General features: G+C 37.7%; 1 protein-coding gene across 4 annotated transcripts in view; it reads right to left on the bottom strand.

Annotated features, from left to right (window-relative positions):
* The window catches only part of RAD17 (RAD17 checkpoint clamp loader component), a 38,492-nt gene that overhangs the window by 4,843 nt on the left and 12,704 nt on the right, over positions 1–20,945 (bottom strand). For all 4 annotated transcript variants that reach the window (XM_042940495.1, XM_042940491.1, XM_042940488.1 and 1 more), the window contains 6 exons: positions 10,890–11,001; positions 7,445–7,630; positions 5,469–5,554; positions 5,203–5,349; positions 3,599–3,748; positions 1,732–1,852 (listed from right to left, as the gene is read on the bottom strand). In XM_042940495.1, the coding sequence (XP_042796429.1) occupies positions 1,732–1,852; positions 3,599–3,748; positions 5,203–5,349; positions 5,469–5,554; positions 7,445–7,630; positions 10,890–11,001 (802 nt within the window). The remainder of the gene's footprint in view (positions 1–1,731; positions 1,853–3,598; positions 3,749–5,202; positions 5,350–5,468; positions 5,555–7,444; positions 7,631–10,889; positions 11,002–20,945) is intronic.

The raw sequence follows: 20,945 nt of genomic DNA, 5'->3' as shown, positions 1-20,945 counted from the left end.
GAGAGAGAGTGCGCATGCAAGCAGGGGAGGGGCAGAGAGAGAGGGAGACAGATTCTGAAGCAGGCTCCAGGCTCAGCTGTCAGCACAGAGCCTGACGTGGGGCTTGAACTCATGAACCGCAAGATCATGACCTGAGCCAAAGTTGGACATTCAACTGACTGAGCCACCCAGGAGCCCCAATATTTACCTTTTTAAAGATACACTCCAGAACAGGATCAGGATTTTTTAAAAAACAGCTTTTTCATATGGAAAAATGAGTTGTGATCCTATAATCTGAATTTTTAACTAGTGGATAAATGATTTTCCAGATAATTTCAATGTAAGCTGTCTAAACCAGTACGAGTTACTGAACTGGGAAAGGTTAAAATGAACTCTGTAGTGTTAGGCTGAAAATGAATGTACTGGCGTGAACTCATGGTACACACATACATGCACAGAAAAACTTCAGGAAGAACTTACACACACACACACACAAATACACACACAATCTCCTAGCTTTGTTCCATTGAAAAAGAATAGACACAATGATACTCCAATAGCAATGATCATACCTAGTGCCAGATTCTAAATTTTTTTTAAGTAGGCTCTACGCCCAGCATGGGATTCAACTCAAAACCCCTAGATCAAGAGTCACACGCTCTACCTATTGAGCCAGCCAGGTGCTCCCAGATCCTAAATTCTAAATACCATTTCCACTAAGAGGAACCAGGGCTCCTTGGAATTCCTGATTCTAGTACTAGGGCAGAGAAAGTATAAAATGATCCTGGATTTCTGACATTTACAAAAAGAACATCACAGAGACCTCTCTCTTGCTCTGCTCTTTGCCATGTGAGAATACGAGAAGATGACCATCTATAAGCTAGGGAGGAGGCCTTCACCATCTGCTTGTATCTTGATTTTGGACTTCCCAGTCTGCGGAGCTGACTGAATACTAATTTATAACATATGGAGTGCTATCCATGGTAAGTGTATATGCCAATTAAAGCATATGCCTAATATTTGCATATGCACAGAAAAACGTCAGGAAGAACTTACACCAATCTTTCAAAAGAAATTACCTGTGGTTTTTAGTTTTTCTTTTTATTAACTTCTATTATTATTTGAATTCTTTCTTCCTTTCCAAATCTGAAACGTGTTAATTTTGGATCAAAAAATAATGGAAAAAATATTTAGTCTCACTAGATTGTAGCAATGAGTTGACTTTAAGAAGATAAGGTTATAAAACACTACTTTTGGGGGTTCCTGGGTGGCTCAGTTGGTTGAGTGTCCAACTTGATGTCGGCTCAGGTCATGATACCAGGGTCATGGGATCAAGTCCCATGTGGGGCTCCATACTGAGCATGGAGCCTGCTTAAGATTGTCTCTCTTTCGGGGCATGTGAGTGGCTCAGTCGGCTAGGCGTCCCAACTTCGGCTCAGGTCATGATCTCACGGTTCGTGAGTTTGAGCCCCACGTCAGGCTCTGTGCTGACAGCTCAGAGGCTGGAGCCCACTTCAGATTCTGTGTCTCCCTCTGTCTGCCCCTCCCCTGCTTGCACTCTGTCTCTCGCATTGTCTCAAAAGTAAATAAACATTTAAAAAAAAAAAATTTAATATTGTCTCTCTTTCTCCCCCTTTGCCCCACTCGCGCTTGCTCGCTTTCTCTCTCTCTCTCTCTCTCTCTCTCTCTCTCTCTCTCTCAAATTAACAAAACAAAACATTACTTGGATTAAACAAAAACCCATGTTATTACCTGGATTTCTCATTGGAATGGTTAGCAAAGCAAGGTATGGCAACAGCTGAGTTTGGAGGCATAAAGCTGGTAAGCAGAAGTCAGAAAAAAGAGCTTTTGCTGCCAGGCAGTTTTCCCGATACTGTAAAAGGGGGGTTGGGGGGGGACATGAAATGAAAAATAAAATTTAAAAAAATGGAGATGTATTCCTAGACAAATGAAGTTTACTGTATCACAAAGTGTGTTTATATATACCACAAACATACTTTTAAGAGTTTACCTAATTAGTTTTTTATAATTGTTCTAGCCTTATCTAATAAAGCATTTTACCTATAGAACTATTTCATATTTGACATAACAGCAACAAGAATTTTTTAAGAGACTTAAGGTAGAAGGAAAATAAACCTTAAAAATCAGAGGAATTCTGTTTATGAGCATACATCACAAATTATGTGAGGATACTGTTCTCAATTAAAGAATTAATATTCTTTAGTTAACACGGGTACAATGCTAGGCTGATAAGGAGACAAGTACAATCTGCCTTCAAAGAGCTTATGGTTTTACAAACAATTCATATGTAACTATAAGGCAAAATTAATATAAGTGCTATAAATAGCAAAGCAAGTCAATAAGGAATACAAATTCGTTACAAGTCATGAAATTCCCCAAGAAATCTTTGGAAAAAATGTCTTAGGTAATGAATTACAGGCTCCTATTCGCCATATGATTTAAGAACTGGAAGATATGTGGGGCACCTGGGTGGCTCAGTCGGTTAAGCATCTGACTTCGGCTCAGGGCATGATCTCATGGTTCTTGGGTTCGAGGCGCGCATCAGGCTCTGTGCTGACAACTCAGAGCCTGGAGCCTGTTTCAGATTCTGTGTCTCCCTCTCTCTCTGCCCCTCCCCGACTCTCGCTCAGTCTCCCTCTGTCTCAAAAATAAATAAACATTAAAAAAATTTTTTTTTAAAAAGAACTGGAAGATATCTTAGAGATGATGCAGTTCCGTGTCACAAATTCAGATGCTCTAGGAGACAGGCAGGTACATAAATCAGTGCAGTGAAGCAGCTGGGGAAGGTACCCATCACTCCCATCTTCAAGGGGGAGATGCTACTTGGCTCAGCCAGATTGTTGCCATGTAAAAGTATAGGCCAGTGCTGCCTTACTTTGCATTTATTTCAGGAGAGTCCAGACATTCTGAGCCAGAAATCCATATCTGAGTTTTAATTATTGTACTCATTTTTAAAGACTGGAATTTCATGAAAAAAAAAATCTCTGTGTAGTATTCAACTTGTGGGACCGCCTATTTTTAACTTCTAATTCAATCCAATGCATTTAAAGCTGTGGAAATGAAGTGTACATTAGGTAAAATAATCTGTCCAGATGGTTAGAAGCAAACCCAGGATTGCTTTCTTTTCTTTCCTCTTCTTTTTTTTTTTTCTTTCTTTCTTCCTCCCTTTCTCCCTTTCTTTCTTTCTATAATCTCTAGACTCAATGTGGGGCTTGAACTCACAATTCTGAGATCAAGAGTCTCATGCTCTTCAAAATGAGTCAGCCAGATGCCCCTATTTTCAATTAAAATTAAAATATAATTATAATGATACTTTGAATTCACTACTAGTCAACTAATAAATAAAATATAAGCTTTCAAATTTTGAGTGCTTTTTTTCCTTAAAAATAATGACTGGGTATTCAAGAAGAGTGTCCTTTTTATGTCTTAATGTAATTTGAAGAAAATTGTGGGAATTAACAACTATTTTTTACTACTAATAAGACACTTTTTCAAAACTAAAAAAAAAAAAAGTAACAGCTTCATTGGGATATAATTCACATGTGATAAAGTTTACCTACTAAAAGTACACAATTCTTTTTTTTTTTTTTTTTTTTACCTTTTTATTTATGAAAAACCACTGGGGCTTGTGCAAGGGTCGAAAACCTGATCCTCCTCCTTGGCAATGAGCAAATCCTCGTGCTGTATTGGAATGCATCACACCCCTCGTAGCTATGGATGTAGTATATTGCCTGAGTAAGGAGCGCATCTAAAAAAGGAGACAAAATGTAAAATAACGAAAATGAGAGATTTATAAAGTAGTGCTATTCATCTTGCTGATGCCAAAAAACCACCAACCATATTTATTTAATGTTCACTTTTTCCAACATTACCACAACCTTGAAAATAATAAGCTACAAAATTACCTAAATCAAATTCAACTGAGACATAACAATCAACCACTATGTGTGAACTATGGATCTTGGATATGGGTGTTGAAAATAACTTAAAATACATTTTGAGACAACTGGGGAAATCTAAATAATGACAATATGTTACTGAATTAATGTTAGTTTTTTTTAAATTTTTTTAAATATTTATTTATTTTGGGGAGACAGAGCATGAGCAGAGGTGGGGAGAGGGAGAGGGACATACAGAATCTGAAGCAGGCTCCAGACTCTGAACTGCTTGTGAGCACAGAGCCTGATGTGGGGCTCAAATTCACGAACTGTAAGAACATGACCTGAGCTGAAGTCAGATGCTCAACCAACTGAGCCACCCAGGGACCCCAAGTGTTAGTTTTCTTAAGTGTGATAAATGCTATTATGGTTATAATAGGGCAAGGTCCTTACACGTGGATAAGTATTAAGTGACATGATGTTTGCAATTACTTTCCAATTATTGGGCCAAAACAAGTGTATAAACACATAGAGATTAAGCAAATGTAGCAAAATGTGAAAAATTGGTGAACAAAAGCTAAGGGTATATAGGCATTCATCATACTATTCTTCCATTAGTCTATAGGTTAGAAAATTTTAAAATAAAAAATATAAGAAAAATTAAGCAAACACAACTGCTGAATAATGAAACTCTAAATACAGAAACCATATCATACATGTTTTTCACTGTATCTTTTCCAATTTTAATTTTTAATACTATTTCAAATTTATAACAGAAATATTAACATATTAAAACAATGTTGTCCAAAAGAACTTTCTGTAACAAAAACATTTTGTATCTAGCTGTTTAACACAGTGGTACTAGCCACATGCAGCTATGGAATGCTGGAAATGTGGCCAGTGTGACTGAGGAACTGAATTTTAAATTAAGTTAAATTTAACCTAATGTAAATAGCCATATGTGGCTAGTGGCTATTACATTGATTTATAGTGAATAATTAGAAAGTTATGAAAAAAATTGTTTAAAAAAGTAAAAGAAAGTATAAAAAACACACTTCTTCCCTATCTACTTTTCAATGGTTGTCAAAATTTCTGAATATATTAGTTTTATAATCAGAAAATAACTTCAGAAAAAATTAGTGTTATATTATCACCAAAAAAATCAGATTAACCGGTGTCATTAGAAACACTGAGTTGGATTAAATAATTTTATCATTGTTATTAAGAAGTTACATAAGATGTCCAATAATGAGGAATAAAAGCAAACTTTCTCCATTTGGAGGAAACATTCGTAAACAAAAATGGTTAAGTCAAATGGTCTTACATTCCAGTCACCGCTGAGGATATCTGCAAAACTCAGAAATTCACTGGCTCTCATAACATCATCTACTTCCACGAAGAAATCTAAGTAGTTTTGGTGAAGATATAAATTAAATAACTCTCCTGGCATGTGTGACATTTCTACTACTTCCTATAAAAAGAAGCATACACATATTATTTTGGTGAAAATTCTGTGGTTAAACGGACATTTCCATAAATGTAACTAATATATATCCTGGAAAAAGTAGTATATGTTATTAAAGACTTTACCTCAGGTTGAACAAGTAAGGTATCCCGTTCATACTCTGATAAATGTGAAGGCAACCGAGGGGAATCTAATTCTGTTAAAGATGCTCCTATAAAAAAAAATTCTGGAATTATTAAAAATAACATCACCTTAAAGTTATACAGAACCACTCATTTGAAGATTTTTTCCAATACTTTAGGCACATAATACCAAACATACTAAATAAGATATTAAAAATAAAAACAAAGCAACTGGAGACCTATGTAAGTTGCCTCATTACTACAGCGCCTTGCTACTATATGTATATAGTTAGTAGCCTCACTATCACTATTCTTAAGAACTCAAATTAGAATTCTGATGCCTGGATTATGGCTTTTCTAGTATTAAAATATTCCAGTTCTCAAAGCACTCTGCATTTCACCTTTTCAGTTCTGAGTTGCTTTCTTTTGATCCTCATTCTCAATATAGAGATCTTTACTGTCTGATTTACGATGTAGGATGAGGTTGCTTTCTGCACAAGAGAACACAGACCCTGTTCCCTGATGCAGGAAGCTGCAAATGAATGTTGAGAAGGAAAAGAAAGTGTAGAAGGGAAAGTATCAGTGGGAATAGCAACTGAGGTTCAGAGGTAAGAGGATCCAAGGACAGAGGGTGTCTTCATTTCCACCTAAGTGATGCCAGGTTCATCTTCAGGTGGCATGAAATTTTCCATTTAGAAATCTCAAATTTTCAACCACCTGGAAAGAAGAAACTGAGAGGTAATAGCCTAAAACAAGAAGGATGCCTGGAGTGAGGAGAGAATGAAGCAGAAATACAGAAAGAAAACAGAAGAGAAAGAGGCAAGGAGGTAAGAAGATGGAAAACAGGTATAAGAGGCACTCAGTGTTATAGAAAGATAAAAACAGTGGTTTAAAACAACTGGGCTTTTGGCAACCAGAAAAAAATCTCAGATAATAACAGGCATGATAAACACAAAGCTTAAATGAATGTCTGTTCACATACTACTTGTGACCCACTGAAGCAGTTAATTTACACGAGATTTGAACATCTGAGAGAAAATTGAAGCCATTGTACACAAAGGACTTTTTTCAACAGTCCATTATGATTATTTACTTTGTGGTATAACATATAAAACTATTATAAACTATGGCAGGGGCACCTGGGTGTCTCAGTCAGTTGAGGGTCCGACTTTGGCTCAGGTCATGATCTCATGGTTCATGAGTTCGAGCCCCGCGTCGGGCTCTGGGCTGAAAGGTCAGAGCCTGGAGCCTGCTTCAGATTCTGTGTCTCCCTCTCTCTGCCCCGCCCCTGCTTGTACTCTAGCTCTCTCTCAAAAATAAACATTAAAAAAAAATTTATAAACTATGGCAACAATTTCCCTCAAAATTTTGTATGAATTACTTTAATCTACATAAAAGCAGGTCAGATCCCAACCCCCCAGCCCCCAATCCTAATTCTCTTCCTTCAGGATCAGCTAAGAAGTGATATTTTCTACATAAGAAATAGAAGTTTGGGATTTTATTGAAAAGAGAGGCAATTTGGGAGCTGGGTGATGGGTGATGCAGATGGAGGGTCGGAGGCGAAGCAGGCATCAAATACAGAAAAGGCGATGGAACATCTCTGGTTGTGGAGAGAGGAGCTAGTGAAGAGAAATGTAAGGAGATCCAAAGAAGCCTGACGCTACCTGACAACTTGTCTAGGGTTCTGGTGTTGGTCTACCAACATGTGCCACTAAAATTCTAGAGGAACTGATACATAGTTTACCTTCAGCAAACTATAATTTTAAAGATTTACAGACAGTAGTTTTTACATTTAATCCCATCCACAGTCCAAAAATACTGTACCTAAATACATTTATCTACTGTGTCTTAGGCCTTGCCAAACAGTGTCAGACCTGGCCCTAACTGCCAAATACATGACATTTTCAAAAACTGGTATTTTATTTCCGTTGTAGGACGAATACCTAACAGATTTTTAATAAAACATAAGATTTTCTTACTTTTACAATATAGTATTTTCCCCAAAGCTCTGAAGAGAAAGAGTGAAACATCTTTGCCACCAATAGCTTGGACCTCCTGGTTTTCAAAAACCCTATCTGTTTTTTTTCTTTGTTTTGATTTTGACAGCGCAGCATCTGATTTTAATGAAGATGTTCCTTTTTTCCTTGGCCAAAAACGGTTTTCTCCTAAATAATATACACCCAAGAGACAATATTGGAAATAAAATTAAAATATGAAAAATAAAACAGAACATTTTAGGTACAGTTACACTAAATATTCTAATTAAAATATACTTTTCTAATACACAATACTGTAAAATCTGTGAACTAAGTAACAGTCCTCTTTGGGTTACTAAACTATTAAAATGAAATAAAATGTCATCTAAAAGTATCTCATGACAAAAATTTCAAATTTTCACACATTGAAATGACACTAATACAGGCCTATCATCTTGATTTCTCACAGTACTGCCTGTGCAAGGTCCTATTCTTGGTTCATATGTACTAACCAATTTAATCCTCAAAACACTTGAGATTAGGGGAGAACTACTATTATACACATTGAAGATAGGACATATAGGGGGCGCCTGGGTGGCTCGGTCAGTTAAGCCTCCGACCTCAGCTCAGGTCATGATCTTGTGGTCCATGAGTTCTAGCCCCACGTCGGGCTCTGTGATGACAGCTCAGAGCTTGGAGCCTGCTTCGGATTCTGTGTCTCCCTCTCTCTGTCCCTCCCCTGCTCATGCTCTGTCTTGCTCGGTCTCTCAAAAATAAATAAATGTTAAAAAAAGAAAAAAAAAAAAGATAGGACATATAAAGAGTTTAAGTTACTAGCTCGAGGTCATCATCTGGTAAGTGATTTGAAACCAGGCAGTATGGTTCTGCAGTGGATGCTTAACACTGATTTGGGCAGTCTTCAATTTACGAATATGCCTGTGTTGAAATTTCATTGGTAAATCTGTTCAAAACTCAGAATGCATCACTTAAGAAAAGTAGCCTGAGGGGTGTGTAGGTGGCTCAGTTAGTTAAGCATCCAACTCTTTTTTTTTTTTTTTAATTTTTTTTTCAACGTTTTTTATTTATTTTTGGGATGAGAGAGACAGAGCATGAACGGGGGAGGGGCAGAGAGAGAGGGAGACACAGAATCGGAAACAGGCTCCAGGCCCCGAGCCATCAGCCCAGAGCCTGACTCGGGGCTCGAACTCACAGACCGTGAGATCGTGACCTGGCTCAAGTCGGACGCTTAACTGACTGCGCCACCCAGGCGCCCCAAGCATCCAACTCTTGATATCAGCTCAAGTCAAGATTTCACAGTGGTGAGATTGAGCCCTGCATCAGCTCAGAGCCTGTCAGCACAGAGCCTTCTTGGATTCTCTCTCCCTCTCTCTCTGCCGCACCCCACAACCAGTGCACTCACTCTCAAAACAAATAAATAAACTTAAAAAAAAAAAAAAAAGTAGCCTGGAAGAGCAGGAAAAACATAGGATCTGGAATTGATTTATTATTGTCTATCTCATTAGGCTGGTCAAAAATTAAATGTAAAAATATATGATTGCTCATACAGTTCCTGACCCATTCAAAAAATATTATTTTCTTCCCTTTAAAATTTCTGAGCTCAGAATAATAATGGTATAAATGGTAGTCAGGATCTCAAACTGGCCTACCTCAACCTTCCCAACCTGTAATTCCTAAGTGAACCTAAGTGAACCTAAGCACCATTTACATTTCTACAGGAATAAGCAGAATTCTACTTTCAGCTGTATTAGGCTGCCTATTTACTTTTCTCTATCGTTATTTTGAAAAACAAAGATGTAGGGGTGCCTGGGTGGCTCAGTTGTTTGAGTCGGTTCAGTGACATCGGCTCAGGTCACGATCTCAGTTTGTGAGTTCGAGCCCTGCATTAGGCTTGCCGCTGTCAGCAAAGAGCCTGCTTCAGATCTTCTGTTCCCCTCTCTCTCTGTCCCTCCCCTGCTCCAACTCTCACTCTCAAAAATAAATAAAACATTGAAAAAAGAAATTAAAAAGAAAAACAGAAATGTAAACTAATGAACAGGCTACACTTGTAGGTAGATACTAGGATTTCAGGTGGATTGAGAGCTCCAAAGATGCCTTTTAAATATTCAAGGTCAATTCCTCAATGTGGTGACTTATTATAATGTTTTCTGATGAAAGACCATGCACAATAAATCATGTACTCTCTTTTTTTTTCTTTAGACTGAGCCGGGGAGGGGCAAAGAGAGAGAGAGGGAGAGAGAATCCAAAGCAGGCTCCGCACAGCCTGACAAAGGGCTCAAACTCACGAACCAAACCGTGAGATCATGACCTAAGCAAAACTCAAGAGTCAGATGCTGAACTGAATGAGCCAACCAGGTGCCCCATGTGCTATCTCTTTTAATGTAGCATGACTATGCACCGTTTTTAAAATGAAGTAAATCAATTTATTAAATGTATCTTACATAAATTAAAAATCAAAAGTAAGGGCGTCTGGGTGGCTTGGTCAGTTAAGCGTCCAACTCTGGCTCAGGTCATGATTTCATGGTTTGTGGGTTCGAGCCCCACATAGGGCTCTGTGCTGACAGCTCAGAGCCTGGAGCCTAGTCCAGATTCTGTGTCTCCCTCTCTCAGCCCTCTCCTGCTTATGCGCACGCTCTTTCTCTCTTAAAAATAAACATTAAAAAAAAATTTTTTTTAAGTAATTTAAAAATCAAAAGTAATTGATTACTTTTGTGATCAGCACAATATTATTAAATTCATTAACAGCTGACCATTTATTGATCCCTTAATATGTATCAAGCACTGGAATAAACACTCTACAAGTGCGACCTCACTTATTCTTCACACAACTCTGTAAGAGAGGTTCTCATATAAAAGGTAAGAATATGCAAGCACAAAATGATTGTCATTTGCAAGACTAAGTCACTGGCAAATGGCAGAACAAGGAAGTCTCATCCAAATTAACTTTAAAGGGGCGCCTGGGTGGCTCAGTCGGTTGAGCGTCCAACTTCAGCTCAGGTCATGATTTTGCAGTTTGTGAGTTCAAGCCCTGTGTCGGGCTCTGTGCTGACAGCTCAGAGCCTAGAGCCTGCTTCGGATTCTATGTCTCCCTCTCTCTCTGCCCCTCCCTGGCTCACACTGTCTTTCTCTCTCAAAAATAAACATTAAAATTAAAACAAAACAAAAAAACCAATTAAAAAGTAAAGTAGTAAACCACATAAATAAATCAGGTTTTGTCTCAGGTATATGGATACATACAATGACATATTCACAGGGGTGTGTTTATTGTATGCACATGTACATACATGATTTTATGAAACAATCTCAAAAAAGATAGGTGGAGATAGACATGTATCAGTTGTTAAAATATATTTAGTTTGATTTCATCTCATGAACAATTAAGAGTAAATCACCTAATATAATGCTGTAAGAATTTATCTTTCATAGTTACCTTTTGAAGAAGAAAACTGGAGGCTGTTTATTGCACTTCTGATATCACCAGAACATCCTTGACAGAGCAACTCTAGGGAAGTTTTGTCAGGGACAGTAATATTTCTTCCATTCTAAAATGAAAAAATTGCAGTTTAAAAAACTCTTTTCTAAAACAAACCCCCCCCCCCCCGCCCCACCGCCCATTCTCTAAACTAAATGAAAATAAATTAGAATCTTTCAAAGCTGGAGGCTAAAAAGCTTCCTTGTTAAACACCAGTCTGCTCAGGAAGGTCAATGACTTATCATAGATTAAGGTAAATTTTCAAGAGTATAAAATAATTTTACTTGTTTATTTGGGCTAGATTGTATTTTGAGATTCTCTCCAACTATATGTACATACATATATACAAATATCACTCCCTTGTCAGGCCAAGTATAAGACCAGAAAAATTTATCTTTCCTTCTCACCTTAAGAAACCCTAATGGTTTACTGATAACAAGACTTAAGTTGAATTCATGTGACGGCTCATATATCACCCATTTCAGATTTTGTAAAAACTGATTAAAACACAAAAAATAGTACTTTCCTATTGTCTTTGAATATATTTTTATTAATCAAAGCTGTTTCAGAAGTCTTTATGAAAAATTTACTGTTCTAGGTTAGTCTCCCCATATCCTAAACTTTGTCACAATTGTTCATATTCTAGTGAGTATTTTTCCAGACTACTTTCTGTGTAAAAATATCTCTAAGTACATATAGAACCTAAAAGTATGTAAAGACATAGTTAACTTTTTAAAGTTTTTGTTTTTTTGACAGAGAGCGAGCAACGAGCTCATGCAGGGGAGGGGCAATGAGAGAGAGGGAGAGGGAGAATCTCAAGTAGGCTCCATGCAGTATGGCACCCAATGTGGGGCTCAATCCCATGAACCATGAGATCATGACCTGAGCCAAAATCAAAAGCTGTACGCTTAAATGACTGAGCCACCCAGGTACACCCACATAGTTAACTTTTAAATACAAGTAGGGTCATATTACATGTATTATTATTATTATTATTATCATCATCATCTTTGAGAGAGAGAGTGCCCAAGTGCGGGAGAGGGGCAGAAGGAGAGTGAGAATCTTAAGCAGGTTCCACGCCTGACACAGGGCTCGATCCCACAACCCTGCGATCATGACCTGAGCCAAAATCACGAGTCAGATACTGAACTGACTGAATCACCCAGGTGCCCCTACATGTATTATTCTATGACATGACTTTTTACTTAATACCATTCTCTGCAATCTATAATAGCACCTTTAACTGTACTTCACTTTAAAAAAACATTATGAGTATATTATAATTTACCAGTTTCCCCAATGAGGGACATTACGTTGTTTCCCATTTTTCACCACAAATTTATCTTTGTCAGCAGCACAAATATTTCTGTAAAAGGAGAGTGCCTTTGGGGCGCCTGGGTGGCTCAGTCGGTTAAGCATCTGACTTCAGCTTAGGTCATGATCTTGCGCTCCGCGTCAGGCTCTGTGCTGACAGCTCAGAGCCTTGAGCCTGTTTCAGATTCTGTGTCAGTCCCTCTCTCTCTGATCCTCCCCTCGTACATGCTCTGTCTCTCTCTGTCTCAAAAATAAATACACGTTAAAAAAAAAAAAAAAAAAAAAGCAGAGTGCCTTCAAAAGTCTCTCAAACAGTTACCAATTTTATTTTTTCTACCAATGGTATATGAGAGTGCCTCTTTTCTCCTTCTCTGGCAATCCTTTTTGTTGATTTCTTAAATGTTTTGCAAACTGATACATGAAAAATGGCATCTGGTTTAAATATGAATTTCTTTGGGGCACCTGGGTGACTCGGTCGGTTAAGCATCTGACTCTTGATTTTGATTTTTAAAAATTTTTAAATGTTTTATTTTTTGAGAGAAAGCATAAGCGGGGGAGGGTCAGAAATAGAGGGGAACAGAGGATCCAAAGTGGACTCTATACTGATAGGCTAACAGCAGTGAGCCCAATGTGGGGCTCGAACCCACAAACCATGAGGTCATGACCTGACCTGAAGTCAGACACTCAGCTGACTGAGCCACCTAGGTGCCCCTTGATTTTGACTTTGGCTCAAGTCATGATCTCACAACTGTGGAATCAAATCCTGTGTCAGGCTCTGCGCAGAGTGTGGGGTCTGCTTGGGATTGTCTCTCTTCCTCTCTCTCTCTGCTCCTCCCACACTCATGCTTTCTCTCTCAAAATAAATTAATAAACATTTAAAAATATATTTAAATATTAATTTCTTTGATTACTAGTAGGGCTAAACACCTCTCATGTTTATTAGCTATTTGTAGTACTCTGAGTATTGGCTTCTGTTCTTAACCTTTTTTTGGAGGCATATATATATATATATATATATATATATATATATATATATACACATACATACATATATATAATTTTATATATTAATACAATATATATTGCATTATATGTATATATGTTACATATAAAGTACATACTATATTCAGCTGTTAATGCTTTATCTGTTACATAAATTGCAAATATTTTCTTCCATTCCCAGGCTTGTATTTTAACTTAGCTTATCATGCCTTCTGTCATCTCCTAAGTGCTTTTTTTTTTTTTTTAATGTTTATTTTTGAGAGAGACAGAGCATGAGCAGGGGAGGCGCAGAGAGAGAGAGAGAGGAAGACACAGAATCTGAAGCAGGCTCCAGGCTCTGAGCTGTCAGAACAGAGCCCTACACGGGGCTCGAACTCACGGACCATGAGATCATGACCTGAGCCGAAGTCTGATGCTTAATCAATTGAGCCACTCAGGAGCCCCTCTCCTAAGCTTTGTGAAGTAAATCCAGTGTTTTTAGGACTTCTGTTTCTTGCTTAGGAATACTTTCCTCCAAACCAAAGTCAGTATTTTTTCTTTTTCTTTGATTTTAGAGAGAGAGATGCAGGGGAGAGAGGGATGCACATGCAGGGGAGGGAGAGAGGGAGAGAGGGAGAGAGAGAGAGGGAGAGAGAGAGAGGGAGAGAGAGAGAGGGAGAGAGAGAGAGGGAGAGAGAGAGAGGGAGAGAGGGAGAGAGGGAGAGAGGGAGAGAGGGAGAGAGGGAGAGAGGGAGAGAGGGAGAGAGGGAGAGAGGGAGAGAGGAGGAGAGAGGAAGGGAGAGGGAGGGGGAGGGAGAATCTGAAGTAGGCTCCACACTCAATCCAGAGCCCCATGTGGGGGGCTCCATCCCACAACCTTGGGATCATGACCGGAGCCAAAATCAAGAGTCAGGCACTCAACCAACTGAGCCACCCAGGCACCCCAGAACTTCAGTCTACCTAAAAATTATTTTTGTGCATAGTATAAAGATGCAACCTTATGTCTTTCCATATGGATATCCAATTGTGCAAATACTACTTAATTTTAATAGTCTCCTCTTTCTCCAGTAACGTAAAATACCACTTTCTTATACAGAAAATTGCCATTTACACATACTGATCTATTTCTGTGTTTCTTCTCATTTTATTCTTTTTTGTCTATTACTGTGCCAATATTATGCAGGTGTGATATGTATAATTTTATATTATGCTCCAATACCTACAGAGCAAGTCTCTCTTCATTATTCCTTTATAAAATTTTCTTGCTCATGCCTGTGAATTTCTCTTCCAGATTAACTTCATTTTTATTGTGAATACGTTTATTTTATTTAAAATTTTAAATGAGTATTTCTTTTTGAAAAATTCTAGTATGGTAGTTGCCAAAAAGGAAATGTAATTTAAAATCATGATCCTTGGTAGTTGAAGGAAATACCATGGATGTTAATTACTCTGCATATACAACTGTGGTTGAAATGTGTGATCACACTTTACATACTTAATAATACAGAAAAGACTAAAGACCTTTTTTCTTATAAAAACAGAGAAACATCTATTTAAACTTAAAAAAAAACCAAAAAACCTAAGATATTCAACATTCTTTCTTATAACTAGGGGCACCTGGGTGGCTCAGTCGGTTGAGCATCTGACTCTTGATTTCAGCTCAGGTCATGATCCCAGAGTTCTGGGATCAAGCCCCGCGTCAGGCTCGGCACTGGTCATGGAGCCTGCTTGGGATTTGGGATTCTTTCTTTCTTTCCCTCTGGGCCTCTCCCCTGCTCGAGCTGTCTAAAATAAAAATAAAACATTATTTAATAAAAAAGATGTCAACACTCTTTCTTAATTTAATTAACTGAGGTGCAGAATGCCAGAGATTAAACTCTTAATCTTCCTATAACATCATTATCATCTTTGGAGACTCCAGACAGCATCCTAACAATTGATTTTATAAAAGTTTGAAGGATTTGAAGTGTGCTGGTTATTGCTCCTGTGATGTAACGTATCAACAATAAACTCAATGTATACTAGTTTTAGGTGCACCTGGTTGACTCAGTAGAGCATGAGACTCTTGATCTCGGGCTTGTAAGTTCAAGCCCCACAATGGGTGTAGAGATAACTTAAAAAATCTTGAGGCACCAAGGTGGCTCAGTCGGTCAAGCGTCCAACTCTTGACTTTGTCTCAGGTCATAATGTCACAGATTTGTGAGATTGTACCCTGAGCAGGGAGCCTGCTTGGGAGTATCTCTCTTCCTCTCTGCCTCTCCCCCACTCACTTGTGCTCACTCACTGTCTCAAAAATAAATGAGTAAACTTAAAAAAATAAAAACTAAATTTAAAAATCTTAAATACAATGAAATTTTTAAAAAAATTTTTATTTATATTTAAGAGGTAGAGACAGAACATGAGTGGGAGAAGGGCAGAGAGAGAAGGAAACACAGAATCTGAATAAGACTCCAGGCTCTGAGCTGTTAGCACAGAACCTGATGTGGGGCTCAAATTCATGAGCTATGAGATCATGACATGAGCCAAAGTCAGACACTTAACCAACTGAGCCACCCAGGTGCCCCAAGTATACTAGTTCTAACATTCTTGCAGGTCAACTACTTAAAGTGCAACATGTTAACTACACAACAAAAAAGTCATGTTATCTTTTTTTTTTTTTCAATTTTTTAACGTTTCTTCATTTTTGACAGACAGAGCATGAGCGGGGAAGGGGCAGAGAGAGGGAGACACAGAATCTGAAACGGGCTCCAGGCTCTGAGCTGTCAGCACAGAGCCTGACATGGGGCTCGAACTCACAAATTGCAAGATCCTGACCTGAGTCAAAGTCAGACGCTAACCGACTGAGCCACCCAGGCACCCCATCTCTCTTTTTTAAAAAGTTTATTTATTTTTGAGAGGGAGAATGAACAGGGGAGGAGTGGAGACAGAAGGAGAGACAAAATCCCAAGCAGGCTCCACACTGTCAGCACAGAGCTCCATGCGAGGGCCAAATTCACAAGCTGTGAGATCACGACCTGAGCCCAAACCAAGAGCTGGATGCTTAACCAACTGAGCCACCTAGGCGCCCCCATGGTATATTTTTTACTATTCCAACACAACTTATTAAAGTGAATGCCATTTGCAATTGAATGATTTGGTCTTTTTTTTTTTTTTAATGTTTATTTTTGAGAGAGAGAAAGTCAGAGTGCAAGCAGGGGAGGGGGAGAGAGAGAGAGAGAGAAAGAGGGAGAGACAGGATCCAAAAGTAGGCTCCAGGCTCTGAGGTGTCAGCACAGAGCCCGATGCGGGGCTCGAACTCACAAACTGTGAGATCATGATCTGAGCCAAAGTAGGATGCTTACCCAACTGAACTACCTAGGTACCCCTGATGATTTAGTCTTAAAAAAATTTTTGAGTTAATGTGGTAAGCTGCTATATGTTGACTATGTCTATTAGTTCTTGATGTTTAGTAAATAAAGTATTTAAAAATAATAATTTGTAGTTATGCTCCTAGTAGAGAATGTAGATTTATTTTCAAAAAGACATAAAAAAAACACAAGTAATCCTACCATCCAGAACTAACCACACTCAGCATTTTTATGTAGTTTCTTCTAGTATGTATGGGTGTAAGTATAACATGCATTCTGCTGTTATTGAAAATTATTTTGTTTTAGCACAGTGAACTGGAGTGAGAACAAAACTTCAAACCTATCTGATACTTAATAGTTGTGAGATATTATGCAAGTCATTTCCCCCCAAAAGCTGTCTCTTCATCCATAAAATGGGGATTATGTACCAATTTTGTACAGTTGTAATGAGGTTTAATAAGATCAGGTATATAACAATACTTTGCTTAGTGCCTGATGCATATTAAGAGCTGAAGATGAATTTTTTTTCATTTTTTTTAAATGTTTTATTTTATTTTTAAGACAGAGAGACAGAGCATGAGTGGTTAGGGGCAGAAAGAGAAGGAGACACAGAATCTGAAGCAGGCTCCAGGCTCTGAGCTGTCAGCACAGAGCCCGATGCGGGGCTCGAACTCATGGAGTATGAGATCATGACCTGAGCCAAAGTTGGACGCTTAACCAACTGAGCCACCCAGGTGCCCCTAAATATATAATTTCTATTGTTAGCATTATAACTTTGTACCTTACTATTGTTATTATTATTTTAATGTTTACTTTTGAGAGAAACAGAGTATGAGCAGGGGAGGGGCAGAGAGAGAGACACACACACAGAATCCAAAAGAGGCTACAGGCTGTGAGCTGTCAGCACAAACCCTGATGTGGGGCTCGAATCCATGAACCGTGACATCATGACCTGAGCCAAAGTCAGACACTTAACTGACTGAGCCACCCAGGTGCCCCTTGCACCTTATTATTTTTAACTTGACATTAAGTTAAAATACATTAATTCATATTTTCCAATATCACTAAATATTCTCAAAACACTAATTAATGACATGACACCTCATCATAATAACTGCTCCCTCTAGTATTGGAGTCTGCCTATAATTTTTCACTATTAATAGTTTTTACTTATTCAGTTAAGTGCTTTTCATACATACATTTTTTTGTTTGATCCTCAAAGCAACCTCTCTCTTGAAGATTTCCCTCAGTTTCTATGATCCAAGTGGTGCAAAAAAATTTATTATGTTTCATTTAAGATCTAGTTGATTTGTAGTAGTAGGCTCCCCCTAGAACCATGCTGCTGGGAGAAGTTCCATCAATTTATTTTAACATAATGTTGATGTCAAAGATAGAAAAAATGATGCATTAAAAATGACAACATGGGGGGCACCTGGGTGGCTCAGTCGGTTAAGCGTCCGACTTCGGCTCAGGTCACGATCTCACTGTCCGTGGGTTCGAGCCCCGCGTCGGGCTCTGTGCTGACTGCTCAGAGCCTGGAGCCTGTTTCAGATTCTGTGTCTCCCTCTCTCTCTGACCCTCCCCTGTTCATGCTCTGTCTCTCTCTGTCTCAAAAATAAATAAATGTTAAAAAAAAAAATTAAAAAAAAAAAAATAAAAAAAAAATAAAAATGACAACATGGGAACGCAAGCTGGTGCAGCCACTCTGGAAAACAGCATGGAGCTTTCTCAAAAAACTAAAGATAGAACTACCCTAAGACCCAGCAATTGCACTAGTAGGCATCTATCCAAGAGATACAGGTGTACTGTTTCGAAGGGACACATGCACCCCCATGTTTGTAGCAGCACTATCCACAAGAGCCAAAGTATGGAAAGAGCCCAAATGTCCATCGATGGATAAATGGATAAAGAAGATGTGAAATATATACACAATGGAGTATTACTTGGCAATCAAAAAGAATGAAATCTTGCCATTTGCAACTACGTGGATGGAACTTAGGGTATTATGCTAAGCGAAATTAGAGAAAGACAAATATCATATGACTTCACTCATATGAGGACTTTTTAGAGACAAAACAGATGAACATAAGGGAAGGGAAACAAAAATAATATAAAAACAGGGAGGGGGACAAAACAGAAGAGACTCATAAATACGGAGAACAAACTGAGGGTTACTGGAGGGGTTGTGGGAGGGGGGATGGGCTAAATGGGTAAGGGGCATTAAGGAATCTGCTCCTGAAATCATTGTTGCACTATATGCTAACTACTTTGGATGTAAATTTAAAACAAAATAATAAATTAAAAAAAATAAACATCACTTCCTTGACAAAAAAAAGAAAGAAAAGAAAAATTCCATAGACAAATAACTGAGAGTAATTTATGTCACAGATCAGGGGCTAAGCAAAGGTTAATTCCCCTTGGCTTACAGATGTACAAACCAGTTTAAGAAGCTTTTCTTATATGGAACCAATGATTTATTTGATTTTTTGTTCCCAAACTCATCAGAAAGTTAGTTTATTTTACAGAAAAAAAAAGTCTACACCAATTTTTTTCTGGAGGTTTTTCTTTTTCCATTTATATTTATTTGCACACCAACAAAGCTCATTCTGCCAAATCAATAGTTTCAAATATTTTAGATTGTCCTTTTTGGTCAATAACACTGGTTTTGGTTTAAAAGCCATAAAAACCACAGGGAAGAAATATAAATCTGTTTAAAATAGTTTGTATAGGGGCGCCTGGGTGGCTCAGTCGGCTGAGCATCCGACTTCAGCTCAGGTCATGATCTCACAGTTCATGAGTTCGAGCCCCGCGTCGGGCTCTGTGCTGACAGCTCAGAGCCTGGAGCCTGCTTCTGCTTCTGTGTCTCCCTCTCTCTCTGCCCCTCCCCTGTTCATCCTCTGTCTCTCTCTGTCTCAAAAATAAACGTTAAAAAAAATTTTTTTTTAATTAAAAAAATAAAAAATAAAAAATAAAATAGTTTGTATAGATACAAGCATGGTAATAAAGTTTGGGAATAGTTAATACATACTATTTTTATAATGGCAGTGATAGTAATGTTAACATTAAATAATACCTTAAAGTCTAATAATCATACCACTAAATTAACAGGTATTATATTATTAACATTTTACATTTTCTTCTTAATATAATAGCTCAAAAGAGCTGAATGTTCTGTACCCAAGGATTTCATAATATTTTAATCACTGGATTGTGCTAGAAATAGAGATTTTAAGACCACACAGAACTACAAATGTCAACTTCAAAGCTCAAAAAATCAACTGATGATTAATTCATCAATAAAGTCAAAGGACAAATTTGAACTTTACTTTTACACACTAGACCAATCGTTTGGCTGATGAAACTAATTTGACTGATTCGGTACCTTAAAGGGAAAAACAGGGGCGCCTGGGTGGCTCAGTCGGTTAAGTGTCTGACTTCGGTTCAGGTCATGATCTTGCAATCCGTGAGTTCGAGCCCTGCGTCGGGCTCTGTGCTGACAACTCAGAGCCCGGAGCCTGTTTCAGATTCTGTGTCACCCTCTCTCTCTGACCCTCCCCCATTCATGCTCTGTCTCTCTCTGTCTCAAAAATAAATAAACGTTAAAAAAAATTTTTTTTTTAAAAAGGAAAAAACAATTTACCATTTAAATAATAACTACCATGGTACTGGCTCCTATGAAACCCCATCTGTTTTTATTTGATAAAGTATACAAATAATATAAAACTATAATTACAGTTAAAACATCATTATTTGTCATTGAAAAACATTAAATCACAGAAATTCCTTGGTTCTGAAACTCATTTTTAACGAATTGAATTATTCAAGTTAACATTGCAACTGTATACACAATAAAAAAATGTAACTGTGACTCCACAAATAAAAACAGAATTGTAATTTAAAAAAAAAATGACAATAGCCATTTCACCAAAACGTTAATATATCTAATACTACTGAACTGTACACTTAAAAATGGTTAAGACGGTATAGTTAATAACACTGTATTAAATATTTTAAAGGTACTAAGAGAGTAGATCTGAAATGTTCTCACCACAAAAAAGAAGTGGTAATGACACGACTTGGTGGTATTGTGTAATGCCACAGTGGTAAGCATTTTGCAATATGTTAAGTGTATCAAATCAGCGTGTTGTATACCTTAAACTTATGAATGTTGTATGCCAAGTATAGTCCATAATATCAGAAAATACATGGTTAAGATGGTAAATTTTATGTTTCTTACCACAATAAAAATGTTAGATTAAAAAAAAAAAAACTGACAACAGGACAAATGTAGAGTTGGAGTGTTGATGACTCCTACCTAAACGTCAGGAAACAGTCTCTTGATAATCGACACAATTTAGAATACTAAGCCAAG

The sequence above is a fragment of the Panthera leo genome, chromosome A1 (assembly GCF_018350215.1).
Source record: "Panthera leo isolate Ple1 chromosome A1, P.leo_Ple1_pat1.1, whole genome shotgun sequence".
NCBI lineage: Eukaryota > Metazoa > Chordata > Mammalia > Carnivora > Felidae > Panthera > Panthera leo.
This window is presented reverse-complemented; position numbering and strand designations above follow the sequence as displayed.